This window comes from Schistocerca nitens, chromosome 2 (assembly GCF_023898315.1).
Source record: "Schistocerca nitens isolate TAMUIC-IGC-003100 chromosome 2, iqSchNite1.1, whole genome shotgun sequence".
Classification (NCBI taxonomy): domain Eukaryota; kingdom Metazoa; phylum Arthropoda; class Insecta; order Orthoptera; family Acrididae; genus Schistocerca; species Schistocerca nitens.
Window position 1 is genome coordinate 715,931,165 of NC_064615.1, and position 16,792 is coordinate 715,947,956.

The following is a 16,792-nucleotide window of genomic DNA, read 5'->3' on the forward strand; positions in this document are numbered from 1 at the left end:
ACACTGGAGGAAAAAATGATCTGTATTACCCATTGTTAAAGCTGTCAGTAGCTCAGAGAAGAGTTCAATATTCAGCAATAAAAAATGTTTGACCATTTTCCCAGTAACATAAAATGTCTGACAGGCAGCAAAGCAGGTTTTAAATCTAATTTATAATCATTTCTCCTGTACAACTACTCCTACTCTAGTGACAAATTCTACTTAACAATTGAAAAAAAACTTTGTTTTGGTTTCAAGTGTAGCTGCATGAGTAGTAGCAACATTAACACTAATCATCTATAGATATCCTTTACACTGATTTGTTCTACATATCCTTTACACTGATTTGTTCCACATCATTTCAAGAAAAGTATCTTTCAATTTATGTATGAAACATGTAACTATCTAATTAACTCTATGATTTCCATTTCACATTCTACAGCAATTAAAGTAGACGACCTGCTTTTATATGAGTGTTGCATTCCACCAATATGCAAGACATGAGTAGGTCTCAAAATTACTTTTTGAGTTTGTGATCCAATCAGAATACCTTATCACAATGTTTAATGTTATTATTAAGCTTTATATCTGGTTTCTTTTCCTTTTAGAAGCAATTCATGTAATATTTTCATCAGGAATTTGTATGTTTTCATCAAGTCAAAGGAGTAACTGTGGTGTAATGTGTTTCACTGTTATTTATTTCTTATGGTGAATGTATGTGATAAACTGTGTGAATATATTATGAGAAGGATAGACTGCTACTCACCATATACTGGAAATGTTGAGTGGCAGAGAGGTGCAACAAAAGGACTTCCAAACAAGCAAGCTTTCAGCCAAAAAGCCTTCTTCTGGATTAGCCCCCCCCCCCCCCCCACACACACACACATACACACACGACCACTGTGTCTGGTTGCCAAAGTCAGACTGGGCAACGCACGGTGGGAGAAGCAATCTGGATGGTGGGGGTAAGGAGGAGACTGGGAAAGGGAGGGATGGCAGAATAAGGGAAGGGGACATTGAAGTGCTTCTTGTGGGGAACAAACAGGGATGAAGTGAAGAGAGGGTAGGTGCAATCGGGAGGTTAGACGAGGGCGTGGGGAGGGGGAGAGGGTGTAGGGTGGAAGCAGAAAACGGAGTTAAGTAACAAGACTGGGCCTTGATGGAATACAAGGCTGTGTACCTGTGTAGTGCTGGAATGAGAACAGATCTCCTGAAGTCACCTATCTACCAACTCCCAAAGTCACACCATCCAGCCACAGGAGCATTCTGCTCGTAGCTCAGTAGCCAACTCAATCACATTCTCCGCCAGGGTTTCAAATATCTGGATCACACAGTTGCTGAGCATGCTGCCCACCATGATGTTCTTCATTTCAATGACCGCTTCATAGCCTTTGCCATCTTAATCCTTCCTACAACAGCAGCTTTTCCGAATTATGCACGTGGGGATTATCCCTGTAATACATACTTCGTCTCATAACCCTCCTTGTCTTAACTTTCATTACTCTGTCTTTTACCAACCTATCCCCTTCCCTGTTCCCATTCCAGCACTACACAGCCTTCTATTGCATCACCTTACCCACAGCCTTTTTACTTCACTTCTTTCCCACCCCCCCCCACCCCCACCCCTAACCTGCTATCCCTCCCCCTCCCAGTCTCCTCCTCACTCCTACCATCCAGACTGCTTCTCCCATCACATGCAGTTGCTTGAAACCTGGCCTCAGCAGCCAGAGACAATGGTCATGTGTGTGAGTGTTGCGTTTGCGTGAATGTGTGTGTGTGTGTGTGTGTGTGTGTGTGTGTGTTAAATTCAGATAAAGGCTTTTTGGCTGAAAGCTTACTTGCTTAGCAGTCCTTTTGCTGTGCCTGTCTGCCACTTAACATTTCCGCTATATGGTGAGTAGCAATCTGTCCTCATAATATTGTCGTTATTGCATCCTGGATTTTCTGTTTGAAATTGCGTGAATACAAAAATGTTATTGGACAGAACTGTTATTACTGGTGTGTCATAAAATGAAATGCATTGTGGCTGTGCTACAGTTACACTCATGACCTTAACATTCAGGGAGAAGGTGCTACAAGAATTTACAGAACTGGTTTAAATTGTGAGAAGTTGCATTCCAAGCATTCAGACAATGTGCAGTTTACTGCTAAATCACAGGCGTAGACTTAGCATTACAGCTCAAACACAAGGCATGACTTCATCCAAGAACTGCTACAGCCTACAGTTTTGCCAGATTGTGCAGATAGCCAGACTTTGTGTTACCGGTGTGGAAATGTCATTTGCCACATGTCACAATTGGTACAGACTTTGAATCTGTAGCAGCTGGCCACTGGCACATTTTATGTCAAACAGCACTTGAGAATACAGTAACCAAAGGCACTACATAACCCACAGGATAATTATCCACAAAACACAGACACTAAACAAGAGAGTCTAGTATAGCCAGGCACTGTAGGATGTGACACATTGAGCAATGCCTGAAGGAAAACGGGATCTCAGTAGGGTATTAGATATGCTACAAACACAATGCAATGTTGTTATAAGGGAAAAAATTCTTTTTCCTAAATTTTAAATGATCTCCTCCTTTAGATACTTGCAAAAGAAGACTTTTTCATTTTTTCAGTGTTCTGTAACAAATAGTGAAAATACTTTCCATGTTGTGAAGTTTAAATTTTTCCTGAAGAACTGAATATTCACAGAAGTTTCCAAATTGTCCTTAAGAGATTTGTTTTCTTTGGTATTCCAAATTATGTCTGCAGTATGCAGCAAATGGCAAGTTTTCCACATTCAGTATAGCATATCATCTCTTGCTGTAGCACACAGCTGACACAGTGTGTTTTTAAGCATTCCTGTAAGGAAACAATCTAGCAGTGAAAAAACTGGTGCAGGAAAATACCCTGGCCAGAAGTGAATAATAATCTGAAATACAATGTCCAAAATAGGCAAATACGTTCTTTTGTTACAATTTCACATGAAGGGTGTTCTCAACTTCAAAAATAAATTTTTAATTGTTACAATGGAGGTAATTTATTTAAAAACGCAAAGTTTAAGGAAAGTCTTTTCTTCAATTCAACATTAAAATGGAATTGTTAGGTAATTCCACCATCCAACAAAATTCGCTTCCTGTCTTCGGTATTGCTTAGTCTATCAGTAACAGGAAGACTGTTTTGGTGATTATATAGAATTAGCCATCCCAATCATCTGATCTTAAACAATGTGTCTTCTGGCTGTGGGGTTATCTAAAAGATGTTAGTCAGAGCTCCATTTACAACCGGAGTTGAACCAAAGGCACGCACTGCGCAACGCATTCTGAACGTGAGCTCCAGGAAACTCCAATCTGTTGTGGAAAGAGCTGTTTTTCAGTTTCAACTAGTGACAGAAAACAGTGCACAGCACACTGAGCCTGTCTTGTGTCAGTCTCTCAACAATTAGAAACCAATGTCATTTTGCTTTTTTACAAGGTTTTTGGCCTCAGGACATTTAAAATCCAATTTTTCCCATCTGATGTGATATGATCTTTCCATGGTGGATGGGCTTACCCAACTAACAATGCCACAACTGCTGGCTGCCGAACTTGTGCAGTCACACGCACTGAATGGTATGGATGGTGCAATGTGCAACTCAAACCATTGCCATCGTATTGCATTTCACCTGTCATTTACAGCTGACCCAGTTTACATTAGGACAATTACAGCACCACCCATTGGTAAAATTTTTGTTAAATTTTTGTGTGTTCCTTCATGTTTCTCCCAGGTCACTAATATGCTGTTCAAATTTGACATCACTATGAGCAGTGATTCTCTTTTTACAGTGTGTTGAAACTGGAACTTTAATCATGGGCACCCTGTACTTTATTCATGTTCACATGCTTTAAAATAAATCTTCAGCGTGATTCTTCACCTGGTTTACAATGGTAGCAATGATCATTACACTAGCTCCCACCATCTGTCACAACATTAATGTGTCATCATCACATCTGGTAAGGTTTCAGTTCCATAACCAAACAAATTAATATTGGCCATAGCAGTACCCATTCACTGCTTAGCTATTATTAGAGTTAATGACATGGTATCATCATCATCATCATCATCATCATCATCATCGTCGTCGTCGTCGTCATCGTAGCTGTCATGACTGGCAAGTGGAACCTATAAACAGATGATGCTTCCACTACACAATTAGCAGTCACCAGACAATGCCAAGGAGGAATATTTCCAGAAGCTCATGTGTTTTAAACAATCCTATACAACTTCAAATCCAAGGGAAAAAATTATAAACTACACTCACAGTGCAACAATAAATTCCATACTTACAAAACTTGAAGATGAAATATCCATTTGCTTTTTATTACAAATTGAACCACTTTTCATGTTATTGAGAAAATGGAATAAACTGTTATCTTTATTATGTTCTGGTTTCTCTGATTCCGCACAGCTTTGGCTAGATAGATTTGGAAGTGAGTCTGACGTACTTGTTCTAAGTGACTCATGGAATGAACCTACAAAACAAAATTTAAAGTTTGGCATGACTATGTTTACAGAAAAATGTGTAAAACTCAGCTCTTCATTAAGGATTGTTAATGCAAAATGTTATATAAGTGACTTACTAGTTTCTGACAAATTTGATCTTTCCAGTACTTTTTGTGCAAGACTTCTTTGCATTCGTAGCTGCAGATCAGCTTCTAGTTCACTCCTTTCCATATTACCGTCTACACTGCTGTCAAAAGTGGCTCCACAACTTTCATCAAGTTTCTTTTCACTTGTTTTAGTTATGGCAGCGTAATGCCACATGTTTATCTTTTGTAACGAGCAACATACATGTCTCCACCCTGTTTTAAAATGATAGAAAGAATATTTATTTTACATGAAACAACTATGCCAAGCCTATGAGATAAAACACTGCTAGCTAACAATAAATAAATTGCTTTTCTAATTGGATATGTCATTGTGGTCTTCATTCCAAGGATTGGTTTTCTATGATATATGATCACAATCAAGCCTCTTCATCTCTCCATGTAACTACTTTGCCAAAATCCACCATCTGAACCTGCTTATTGTATTCAAGCTATTGTCAATGTCACACACACACACACACACACACACACACACACACACACACACACAAACTTCCATTACCAAACTGATGATTTCTTGATGCCTAAGAACATGTCCTTGGACAAAATTACTTCATTATCTAACACTATTTGGAATAGTTAACTTTTTCTAAGTATTAACTGTTTTATTTATAAGATTAAAAAAAAATTGTATAGTTTTGATTTTCATGTACATTCTGTTTAAACAATAATTTCACATCGAGAAAGATAATAATTCATTTATGTAATGCAGTTTTTGTATGAAATATAGAAAATTGTCAGAGAAAATTTCTAGAAATACACTACATAAAATTCAGAAAAATTATTAGAACTGTAAATAGTTAATAATATTTAACATGGTTCACAAGGTAGTAGGTTATATCACACAATGTAATTTTAGCATTGAAACTTCTGAAATGTTAGTACCAGCAGTCAAAATAATTAAGTCATTTAGTTGGGATTGGCATATTTCAGAAATCAACTGTTTAAAACTCATATTTCACAAAATTTTATATAAAAAAAGAAACTATATAAGAAATCAAATGATGTCAAACATTTCCTTCATTTTTTAAAACACTTTCTTCTTGTGAATGTGTAATTTTTCATTATAATTAGCAAAGTATTAATACTAATAATGAACTTATCAAGTTAGAATATGTGTAGTCATTATTGTGGTTGTTAAGAGTTATTTGTAATTGGTCACATATTAAAGTATGCCTCCCCCCATGAACCACGGACCTTGGCGTTGGTGGGGAGGCTTACGTGCCTCAACGATACAGATAGCCATACCGTAGGTGCAACCCAAACGGAGGTGTATCTGTTGAGGGGCCAGACAAACGTGTTGTTCCTGAAGAGGGGCAGCAGCCTTTTCAGTAGTTGCAGGGGCAACAGTCTGGATGATTGACTGATCTGGCCTTGTAACACCAACCAAAATAGCCTCGCTCTTCTGGTACTGCGAACGGCTGAAAGCAAAGGGAAACTAAAGCCGTAATTTTTCCTGAGGGCATGCAGCTTTACTGCATGATTAAATGATAATGGCGTCCTCTTGGGTAAAATATTCCGGAGGTAAATAGTCCCCCATTCGGATCTCCAGGCGGGGACTACTCAGGAGGATGTTGTTATCAGGAGAAAGAAAACTGGCGTTCTACGGATCAGAGCGTGGAATGTCGGATCCCTTAATCGGGCAGGTAGGTTAGAAAATTTAAAAAGGGAAATGGATAGGTTAAAGTTAGATATAGTGGGAATTAGTGAAGTTCGGTGGCAGGAGGAACAAGACTTCTGGTCAGGTGAATACAGGGTTATAAATACAAAATCAAATAGGGGCAATGCAGGAGTAGGTTTAATAATGAATAAAAAGATAGGAGTACGGGTAAGCTACTACAAACAGCATAGTGAACGCATTATTGTGGCCAAGATAGACACGAAGCCCATGCCTACTACAGTAGTACAAGTTTATATGTCAACTAGCTCTGCAGATGATGAAGAAATTTATGAAATGTATGATGAGATAAAAGAAATTATTCAGGTAGTGAAGGGAGATGAAAATTTAATAGTCATGGGTGACTGGAATTCAAGTGTAGGAAAAGGGAGAGAAGGAAACGTAGTAGGTGAATATGGATTGGGAGGACAAAATGAAAGAGGAAGTCACCTGGTAGAATTTTGCACAGAGCTTAACTTAATCATAGCTAACACTTGGTTCAAGAATCATGAAAGAAGGTTGTATACATGGAAGAACCCTGGAGACTCTGACCACAATCTATTGGTCATGAACCGTAGATTAAAACTGAAGAAACTGGAAAAAGGTGGGAATTTAAGGAGATGGGACCTGGATAAACTGACTAAACCAGAGGCTGTACAGAGTTTCGGGGAGAGCATAAGGGAACAACTGACAGGAATGGGGGAAAGAAATACAGTAGAAGAAGAATGGGTAACTTTGAGAGATGAAATAGTGAAGGCAGCAGAGGATCAAATACATAAAAAGACAAGGGCTAGTAGAAACCCTTGGGTAACAGAAGAAATATTGGACTTATTGATGAAAGGAGAAAATATAAAAATGCAGTAAATGAAGCAGGCAAAAAGGAATACAAACATCTCAAAAATGATAGTGACAGGAAAAGCAAAACGGCTAAGCAGGGATGGCTAGAGGGCAAATGTAAGGATGTAGAGGCTTATCTCACTAGGGGTAAGATAGATACTGCGTACAGGAAAATTAAAGAGACCTTTGGAGAAAAGAGAACCACTTGCATGAATATCAAGAGCTTTGATGGAAACCCAGTTCTAACCAAAGAAGGGAAAGCAGAAAGGTGGAAGGAGTATATAGAGAGTCTATACAAGGGCGATGTACTTGAGGACAATATTATGGAAATGGAAGAGGATGTAGATGAAGATGAAATGGGAGATATGATACTGTGTGAAGAGTTTGACAGAGCACTGAAAGACCTAAGTTGAAACAAGGCCACGAGAGTAGACAACATACCATTAGAACTACTGACAGCCTTGGAAGAGCCAGTCCTGACAAAACTCTACCATCTGGTGAGCAAGATGTATGAGACAGGCGAAATTCCCTCAGACTTCAAGAAGAATATAATAATTCCAATCCCAAAGAAAGCAGGTGTTGACAGATGTGAAAATTACCGAACTATCAGTTTAATAAGTCACAGCTGCAAAATACTAACGCGAATTCTTTACAGACGAACGGAAAAACTGATAGAAGCCGACCTCGGGGAATATCAGTTTGGATTCTGTAGAAATGTTGGAACACGTGAGGCAATACTGACCCTACGACTTATCTTAGAAGAAAGATTAAGGAAAGACAAACCTATGTTTCTAGCATTTGTAGACTTAGAGAAATGCTTTTGACAATGTTGATTGGAATACTCTCTTTCAAATTCTGAAGGTGGCAGGGGTAAAATACAGGGAGCGAAAGGCTATTTACAATTTGTACAGAAACCAGATGGCAGTTATAAGAGTCAAGGGACATGAAAGGGAAGCAGTGGTTGGGAAGGGAGTGAGACAGGGTTGTAGCCTCTCCCCGATGTTATTCAATCCGTGTATTGAGCAAGCAGTAAAGGAAACAAAAGAAAAATTCGAAGTAGGTATTAAAATCCACGGAGAAGAAATAAAAACTTTGAGGTTCGCCGATGACATTGTAATTCTGTCAGAGACAGCAAAGGACTTGGAAGAGCAGTTGAACGGAATGGACAGTGTCTTGAAAGGAGGGTATAAGATGAACATCAACAAAAGCAAAACGACGATAATGGAATGTAGTCGAGTTAACTCAGGTGATTCTGAGGGAAATAGATTAGGAAATGAGACACTTAAAGTAGTAAAGGAGTTTTGCTATTTGGGGAGCAAAATAACTGATGATGGTCGAAGTAGAGAGGATATAAAATGTAGACTGGCAATGGCAACGAAAGCGTTTCTGAAGAAGAAAAATTTGTTAACTTCGAGTGTAGTTTTAAGTGTCAGGAAGTTGTTTCTGAAAGTATTTGTATGGAGTGTAGCCATGTATGGAAGTGAAATGTGGACGATAAATAGTTTAGACAAGAAGAGAATAGAAGCTTTCGAAATGTGGTGCTACAGAAGAGTGCTGAAGATTAGATGGGTAGATTACATAACTAATGAGGAGGTATTGGATAGAATTGGGGAGAAGAGGAGTTTGTGGCACAACTTGACAAGAAGAAGGGACCGGTTGGTAGGAAATGTTCTGAGACATCGAGGGATCACCAATTTAGTATAGGAGGGCAGCGTGGAGGGTAAAAATTGTAGAGGGAGACCAAGAGATGAATACACTAAGCAGATTCAGAAGGATGTAGGCTACAATAGTTACTAGGAGATGAAGAAGCTTGCACAGGATAGAGTAGCATGGAAAGATGCATCAAACCAGTCTCAGGACTGAAGACCACAACAACAACAACAACAACAACAACAACATTAAAGTATGAAGAACATAGAATTGTTATAACAGTTTGAAACAAAAAATGTACTAATTTGTGTGAATACTTCTTTGAAAACTGGGACAATACAAGATATGAGCTAAAAGTCAGTGTTTCATTGTATAGTCTTAAAATATGACTTGGGCCTCTCACTGATGAACAGCGAGAGCTAATTTCATCATATCAATATTCCTCAAAAATTCAAAATATTCTTTTTGTTATAAGAGAAAGTGCATAATAAGTTTACTTTACTTTTTTCATCTGCACCACATTTTCAGTTACATGTGTGACTGTAGACAAGAGGCAGGAGTCATATTTGAAAGACTAGAATTCATACAAATACCTTTACAGATCGTTTCCTAAGACCTGAATTTCTATTTGTCACTAACAATGTTTTTTTTTTCTTTTCCAGAAACATTTTTCTTGCTATTGTCAATCTGCATTCTATTCCTCTACTTCTTTCGCTGGATATTTTACTGCACAAACAGCAAAATTCATCTGCTTTGTCTAGTGTCTGTTTCCAATCTAAATCCCTCAATATCATTTGTTTTAATGCAACTACATTCCATCACCCTTGTTCATGTTCACTTTATAACCTCTTTTGATCAAGACACTACCAACTCTGTTCAACTGCTTTTCCAAGCCTTTTGCTGTCTCTGGCAGAAATGTCACCAGAAAATCTCAAAGTTTTTATAAAGACTGTTCGGGCTTTCACTGCTTGCCACTTTTTGAGATGTTGCATGCTAGCTTTCATCCTGGAATCTCTAGCTGATGTTTGTTTAATCATTTTTCAGACTTCTGCCAGCACAAGTGGTTGACATTGTCAAGAATTCATCCACCATTGCAATCATCAGTGAAATGTCAGAAAAATCATTAAACCAATGATGGCTGAGAATACCAAGATGAAAGCCAACAGGCACTACTACGAAGTTTCAATTTCTTCTCCCTGAACTTTAATCCCCAAATTTCTCTTTGGTTTCCTTTACTGGTTTTTCAAAGTAAGGCAACACAGTCACCAATCTGAAGATTGTTTTGAACACCACAGTGCTCACCAGGAATTGTCCTGTAGGAGATGGAATGTCGTTGCCTTCCTCCAACCTCTGAACTGACTTACAAATCCAGTTATAGGGGGACCTGCGGTTCATTATAGATTTCAAAACACAGCACAACTCAGCGTTTTTCACATCAACAAACACTGCCAGAAGTGAAAGTAGTGATAAGTGACACACAAAAATCTTAGGACTGACCAAGGATTGAAACATAAACCACCAAGCCACTTGCTCAACATACAGTTTGAATAACACTGGGGAGGGGCTCCATCCCCTACTCAACTATTTTTTTCCTTTCACGTCCTTCGATTTAGTCTGGAATCCAAAAAATTGGCCTGTTACAGTTCTTCCAATCTTTTGTAAATAATTCCTGTCAATATTTTGAAACTACAATTTACCAAACCATAGTCTGGTAATATTCATGTTTATCAGAACTGCTTTTTTGGAATTTGAATAATTACACTCTTCAGTTCTGAGGGTATTATGCCTGTCTCACACACCTCGAATAACAGGTGGAACAATTTTGTCAGTGCTGGCTCTTCCAAGGACTTCAATAATTCTGAGAAATCATCAGCTATCCCAGCAGCCTTGCTTTGACTTGGGTCTTTCAGTTCTCTGTCAAGTGCTTCCTGCAATATCATATCTCCCAGCTCATCTTCATTTATTTCTTCTTTGGTCTCTGTCACGTGTAGCCTTCCTCTAGATCCCTTAGACCTCTCAACCTTCCCTTCTTTGCTTAGTACTGGCTTGTCACCTGAGCTCTTAATATTCGCACAGCTGCTTCTCCCTTCTCTAAAGGTGTCCAAGTTTCCTACAGGTGACATTTACCTTTCCACTGGTCACACATGCTTCAACAGCCTTGCATTTCTTTCCTAGCCATTCCTGCTTTCCCATTATGTGCTTTCTGTCAATCTCATTTTTTAGATGTCTATTTTCTTTTGCTTCTCATTTTTATATTTCCTCCTATTGTCAACTTAATCTTTCTTGTGTTATCCAAGGATTTCTACTGGGCATTTTTCTTTTCTTTTCCTTGGCTATTTGAGCCTATGTTGCCTTCAGCACAGCTTCTCTCAACTGTACCCATTTGTCTGATATTTTATTCCTTTCTCCTGGGAGTTTGGCCTGAAGCCACTAAGGCGAGCAGTCCGTTGCTGCCGCACACACACTGCTACTAAGGCTGAAGGAGAGAGCTTGCAAAGAAGTGTGTACTGTCCCTTTTGCGATGTCAAAGAATAATGGCCAGTGGACGCCATGCTTGCTGCTTGAACACACATCACTGAGTCTAAGTCAACAGACTTTTAGATCACTTTGTGCCTAGAGCAGCTTGACATCGTGACAACCTGTGCTGTCTGCCTGATACCTCTGCACTCAATGTACAAAGGGGGAAGGCTGTGACTCCTCTTCACGGTTCTTCTTGGATCAATCGGCAGTCTCAGTGAGTTGCACGACTGACGGCCCCTTCTCCTTTTTTGCCTGTGCAGTGGTGTGGAGAGACTTGATAATTTGCTTCATTGTCATAACAATGCGACAATTTTCTATATTCACAACTACCACAGCAAGACACTTCTAACGGTTCTCTTTTAATATTCTATATTGGTTTTATGCTTTTGGTACTACGTAAGATAAGAGGTTAGCATTAATTATTTTCTTTACGTAGGTGAGATCGTTAGAAGCAGAGTATCTTATAGGAGGCCAAAATAAATGTTTGTTTTCAATTTAAATGGGCACCAGGCTCACTACAAGATTATTGTAACTGGTTTTCATCTAAATACAGTCGAGGTCAAAGTTCAAAGATCTACGACAAATAGTATCTCTGAAAGTATTTGAACTCTCTCAAAATTAACTCATGGAACTATTCAAATTTAAATTAAATAATGTTTTAAAATGATTTTATCACTTTTGCTCTCGTGGAAAGCTGTAAGAAAAGTACTAAGTTCACCGAGTAATGGCGGCCACTTTTTGCCAGTCAGTGATAACTGCTTTCATCTTCTTGATAGCTGAAAAATACTAATTATTCTCTCTTTTCAATTAAAACATTGTGATTAGAGGCTGGCATGTTCTTGGAATAATAAAGTGAACTCACTTTCACACATATATTTCCATCAATAACCTGATACACACATTTTTTATCGTCTAGTCGAAAGAACAAAAAGAACGTCTGTAGCGTTCAACGCTACACAAAATATCTATCTAACAATAGTAACATGAGAATCAGAAACAGCAGAAGAGCGAGTAATAACTTATCTTTTCCATCTTCTATAGTTATACAAAGATATAAATGCTTTATTTCGCCCTATTCTTTACTGCAATATTGTTTATCATTGCTATTGTCTTTCCCTACCGTAGTATCAACGTTATACTTTTTGTAAATAATTTTATATTTTTTTCACAATTTACTGTCAGTCCGGTCTGTGTGGTCTTATTCAATATTTTTATACACATTTCACACGCATTATTCTTTAACATCGCAAAAGGGACAGTACACACTTCTTTGCAAGCTCTCTCCTTCAGCCTTAGTAGCAGTGTGTGTGCGGCAGCAATGGACTGCTCACCTCAGTGGCTTCAGGCCAAACTCCCAGGAGAAAGGAATAAAATATCAGACAAATGGGTACAGTTGAGAGAAGCTGTGTTGAAGGCAACAGAGGATCAAATAGCCAAAGAAAAGAAAAGAAAAATGCCCAGTAGAAATCCTTGGATAACACAAGAGAGAGTAAGTTGACAATAGGAGGAAATATAAAAAAGAATAACATCAAGTATAGATTTAAGTGTCAGGAAGTCGTTTCTGAAAGTATTTGTATAGAGTGTAGCCATGTATGAAAGTGAAACATGGACGGTAAATAGTTTAGACAAGAAGAGAATAGAAGCTTTCGAAATGTGGTACTATAGAAGAATGCTGAAGATTAGATGGGTAGATCACATATCTAATGAGGAAGTATTGAATAGTATTGGGGAGAAGAGGAGTTTGTGGCACAACTTGACTAGAAGAAGGGATCGGTTGGTAGGACATGTTCTGAGGCATCAAGGGATCACAAATTTAGTATTGGAGGTCAGCGTGGAGGGTAAAAATCTTAGAGGGAGACCAAGAGATGAATACACTAAGCAGATTCAGAAGGATGTAGGTTGCGGTAGGTACTGGGAGATGATGAGGCTTGTACAGGATAGAGTAGCATGGAGAGCTGCATCAAACCAGTCTCAGGACTGATGACCACAACAACATAAAAAGAGAACCAAAAGAAAATAGACATAAAAAAAATGAGATTGACAGAAAGTGCATAATAGGACAGCAGGAATGGCTAGGAAAGAAATGCAAGGCTGTTGAAGCATGTATGACCAGTGGAAAGGTAAATGTTGCCTTTAGGAAACTTTGACACCTTTAGAGAGGGGAGAAGCAGTTGTGCGAATATGGACCCTCAGCCCCAGTGCTACAAGTGCCAATGCAAGGGCCATGTGACCTAGTACTGGCACTAAGTAGCACAATGTGTAAAATGCCCTGTTGAGCACAACAGCCGCAACTATGACCACCTCAGAGAAGTTTCGCCAACCTGAGCTTGGTGCAGTGGGCCACACATAGCCAGCTGGCATGGCTGGCCGGCTTTGTCAAGCAACAGTGGTGCCAACAGCAACGTGGCAGCTGCAACAGTGCGGCAAGGGAGAACAGCAGCGGGGAAGACAGGCCAAAGGCGGCTGGTCAGAAAGCACCTCCCACCCCTGATTAAGACGAGTGATGACCTTCACACCATCATAGAGGCGGCAACAGTGGCCCTTAAAGTCGTTATAGCTGCAGAGGCACCTGCGTTCGCAGCAACCCTAGTTGCCTTGCGACAACTGTCCACACTGCTTGCACAAGGTCTTAGACCAGCCACAGGGGTGCCAAATCCAGCACCCGTTCCTAAAGACACCCATCGCCTCTTCGGCAACGGTGGTGATGCCACAAGCCACGTGAGTGACCTGTCAAGGAAGACAAGAAACCAGCACTCATCATAGTAGCTCTGCCCAGAGACCAGCTGCAGAAAAACTGTGCCACACGGTGATTGAAGAGGCTGAACATCAGTGAGCTGCGGCCAACTAACACCAGCCTGATGCTGCACCAAGGCACCACTGACATGGCACAGTAGATAGGCTCATAGCAGCGCACTGCGCTCCCACACAGGACCGATCTTATGACGACGAACTTTAGCTCTAACATGGTATTGAAGATAACCTACCATTACATGATCTGTCACAGATGGCATGCAATCCACTACTGCTCTTACTACCTGTCCAGACTGTCAGTTTTCTTTTTTTTTTGCCTTAGCACTTTTTTCCCCACTGCCCTTTAAATCACTGCTCTTCATGGCTTTTCATCCACTTCTATCATCTCAATGGGCCTGTGTTAGTGGGTAGTCCTACCCAGATACATGGACAACAGCACAGCCCCCATGGTTTGTAACTAACAATACGGGGATGACAGATCTAGATCTATTGAGATCGTCACCACGTTGGTGTAGACGTGGAGGGGCTTCACACTTACTTACTTAAAAAAAAAAATAAAGAGAGAGAGAGCTTTTCCCTGTGTCACAATTGTTGCCTAATGCTTGTTTTGAAACTCTCAATAATCTCTGGTTCTTTCAAGTTACCCACTTCTCAATGAACTTGTGGAAAAAATGCAGTATAAACTTCATTGATCTTTCTTCAAACATTGATGGACCAAAACATTACGGCTACTGGCCACCACAAGAGTGAATGCTGCCTGGTGGCATTGCAGGTGCAAGACTGCGGCAAGAAATGCGCATCAGCGGGGCACATATGAATGTGGTATCGTCTTACGATGACATGGGCCACAAATGGGGAATCCACTGACATAAGTGATTTTGACAAAGGCCAAGTTGGTATGGCCAGCTAGTTGGGAATAAATATCTCTGAAATAGCATGCTGCTCAGCTGTTCGCATGCCACAGTCGTGAGCAACTATGGTAATAATTACAGAGTAGCCAACAAGCTGATGGACATCCACACCTCATCACAAAATGTGGAGGTTAGAGGCTTGCTCACTCTGTAAAACATGATAGGCAGCAATCTGTGGTAGATCTGATGACAAAGTATAATGCTAGTGTGGATACAAATGTTTCAGAGCATCCCATTCAGCGCACATAGTTGAACGTGGCACTCCGCAACAGATGACCTCTGGGTGTTCCCCTGTTGACCCAAACACATCGTCAGTTACAACTGCAATGGGTGTGGGATCATCGAGATTGAACCATGGATCAATGAAAATGTGTCACCTGCCCCTTTCTGTACAAGCTTGCAGACTGAAAAATTATGATTTTTCTATTTTTCCTTCCCCTGCTGATCTTGTACAGTATAACCCCACTTTTATGTCCCCGGAATTAACATTTTCCTGTCACCTACATTTTTTATCATTCAAGTCAAATTCCTAGGTCCACAATGTTTATTCACATGCAATTTTGCAAGAACATATTTACAATCTTCCCGCGATACACGTTTTATGAAAAATGTCCATGGACAAAAAACTGACGTAAAATGACACTGGCAGTCAAGTAGTGTTTACAAACATTACAGTGTTAAGTTTCTTGACACCAGGGCACTCTACTCTTAGGATTTTAATCTGTAAACATGTACAAGTTGGAGCAATTCATGTCTTATGTCCAATCACAACCATTTCCAAACTGTCTCCACTGCGCATGCACAGCTTCGTGACTGTTGTGATTTTTATCATTTGGCCACTTGTTACGCTATTTGACACCTTCACTCACTTTGTGTTGCTCAAATGTTTTTGGTTTAAACAGTGCCAATTAAATATTTTTCATGCTAAGCAAAACGTGTTTCGAGAATTTATTCTCGTTGTCAAGTGCGGTATTTGCGTATGTTTTTTTTTGTGATGTTACCCAAACGATGCGAGTGATAGTTTGTGTGTACATGGTTTTCTACATAACTGAGGAGGCACATTACCTGATAACATCAAAAAGACAATTACACTGCAAGAGACGCAGAACAACATATACGTGAACACCATACAAAATACTTTTGTACGTATTAGCACTTGACAATGAGGAAAAATTTCTCAAAATGCATTGTGCTAAGCATGAAAAAATACGTAACTGGTGCAGTGTTTCATTGTTTAAATAACAGCTGCCTGCTTTCCAAAGTCGTTGATTATGACGTATAAAACTGAGTCAAACATTTCTATATGCAAAAATGCAAGGGGGTATCCTACACACAACTTTAAAAGCTAAAACTTTATTTCTCACTTTTTCCCACATTTCATACCATTTTTTTCAAGTCCTTTGAAAAGCGGGATTTCACTGTAGTTTAATCATGTATCAGCCAGAAGTGTGTGTATTAAGTTACAGAAAATTTGCACAACATACATCATTTTTGTCAGCAATATATAGTCATGCAACATGATTGAGTCTGCAAGCCATATGTCTCTTCAAAGATTCGATGTCATGGTGCGACATGTAGACGTGAGAAATGGGCATCTCTGAAATGGTGATTTATGTACACCAAAAAATTTTGACACGAAAAAACTGAGGCAAAGTCATTATAATTTTTGAGATTCTTATGATGACATAAATGTGTTTATTGAGTGGTTTACCCTAGAGTGGATTTTAGTACAGCAACTTTATAGAGAGCAAGAGTGACTAAAATAGATCTATCACCATAAAAGAGCAGTTTGTTGGTTTTACAGCATTACTTTAATACACAAATTTTAATTAACAATCACTACTACCTATTCC

The 16,792-nt window shown here is 39.3% G+C and overlaps 1 protein-coding gene across 4 annotated transcripts in view; it reads right to left on the reverse strand.

Annotated features, from left to right (window-relative positions):
* Window positions 1-16,792, reverse strand: part of LOC126236887 (uncharacterized) — a 316,723-nt gene that overhangs the window by 255,030 nt on the left and 44,901 nt on the right. For 2 of the 4 annotated variants that reach the window (XM_049946521.1, XM_049946523.1), the window contains exons 2-3: window positions 4,587-4,808; window positions 4,294-4,478 (exon numbers count right to left, since the gene is read on the reverse strand). In XM_049946521.1, the coding sequence (XP_049802478.1) occupies window positions 4,294-4,478; window positions 4,587-4,770 (369 nt within the window). In that variant the 5' untranslated portion in view covers window positions 4,771-4,808. Of the gene's footprint in view, window positions 1-4,293; window positions 4,479-4,586; window positions 4,809-5,810; window positions 6,035-16,792 lie in introns of all 4 variants that reach the window. The other 2 variants (XM_049946522.1, XM_049946520.1) reach the window with 2 other exon arrangements.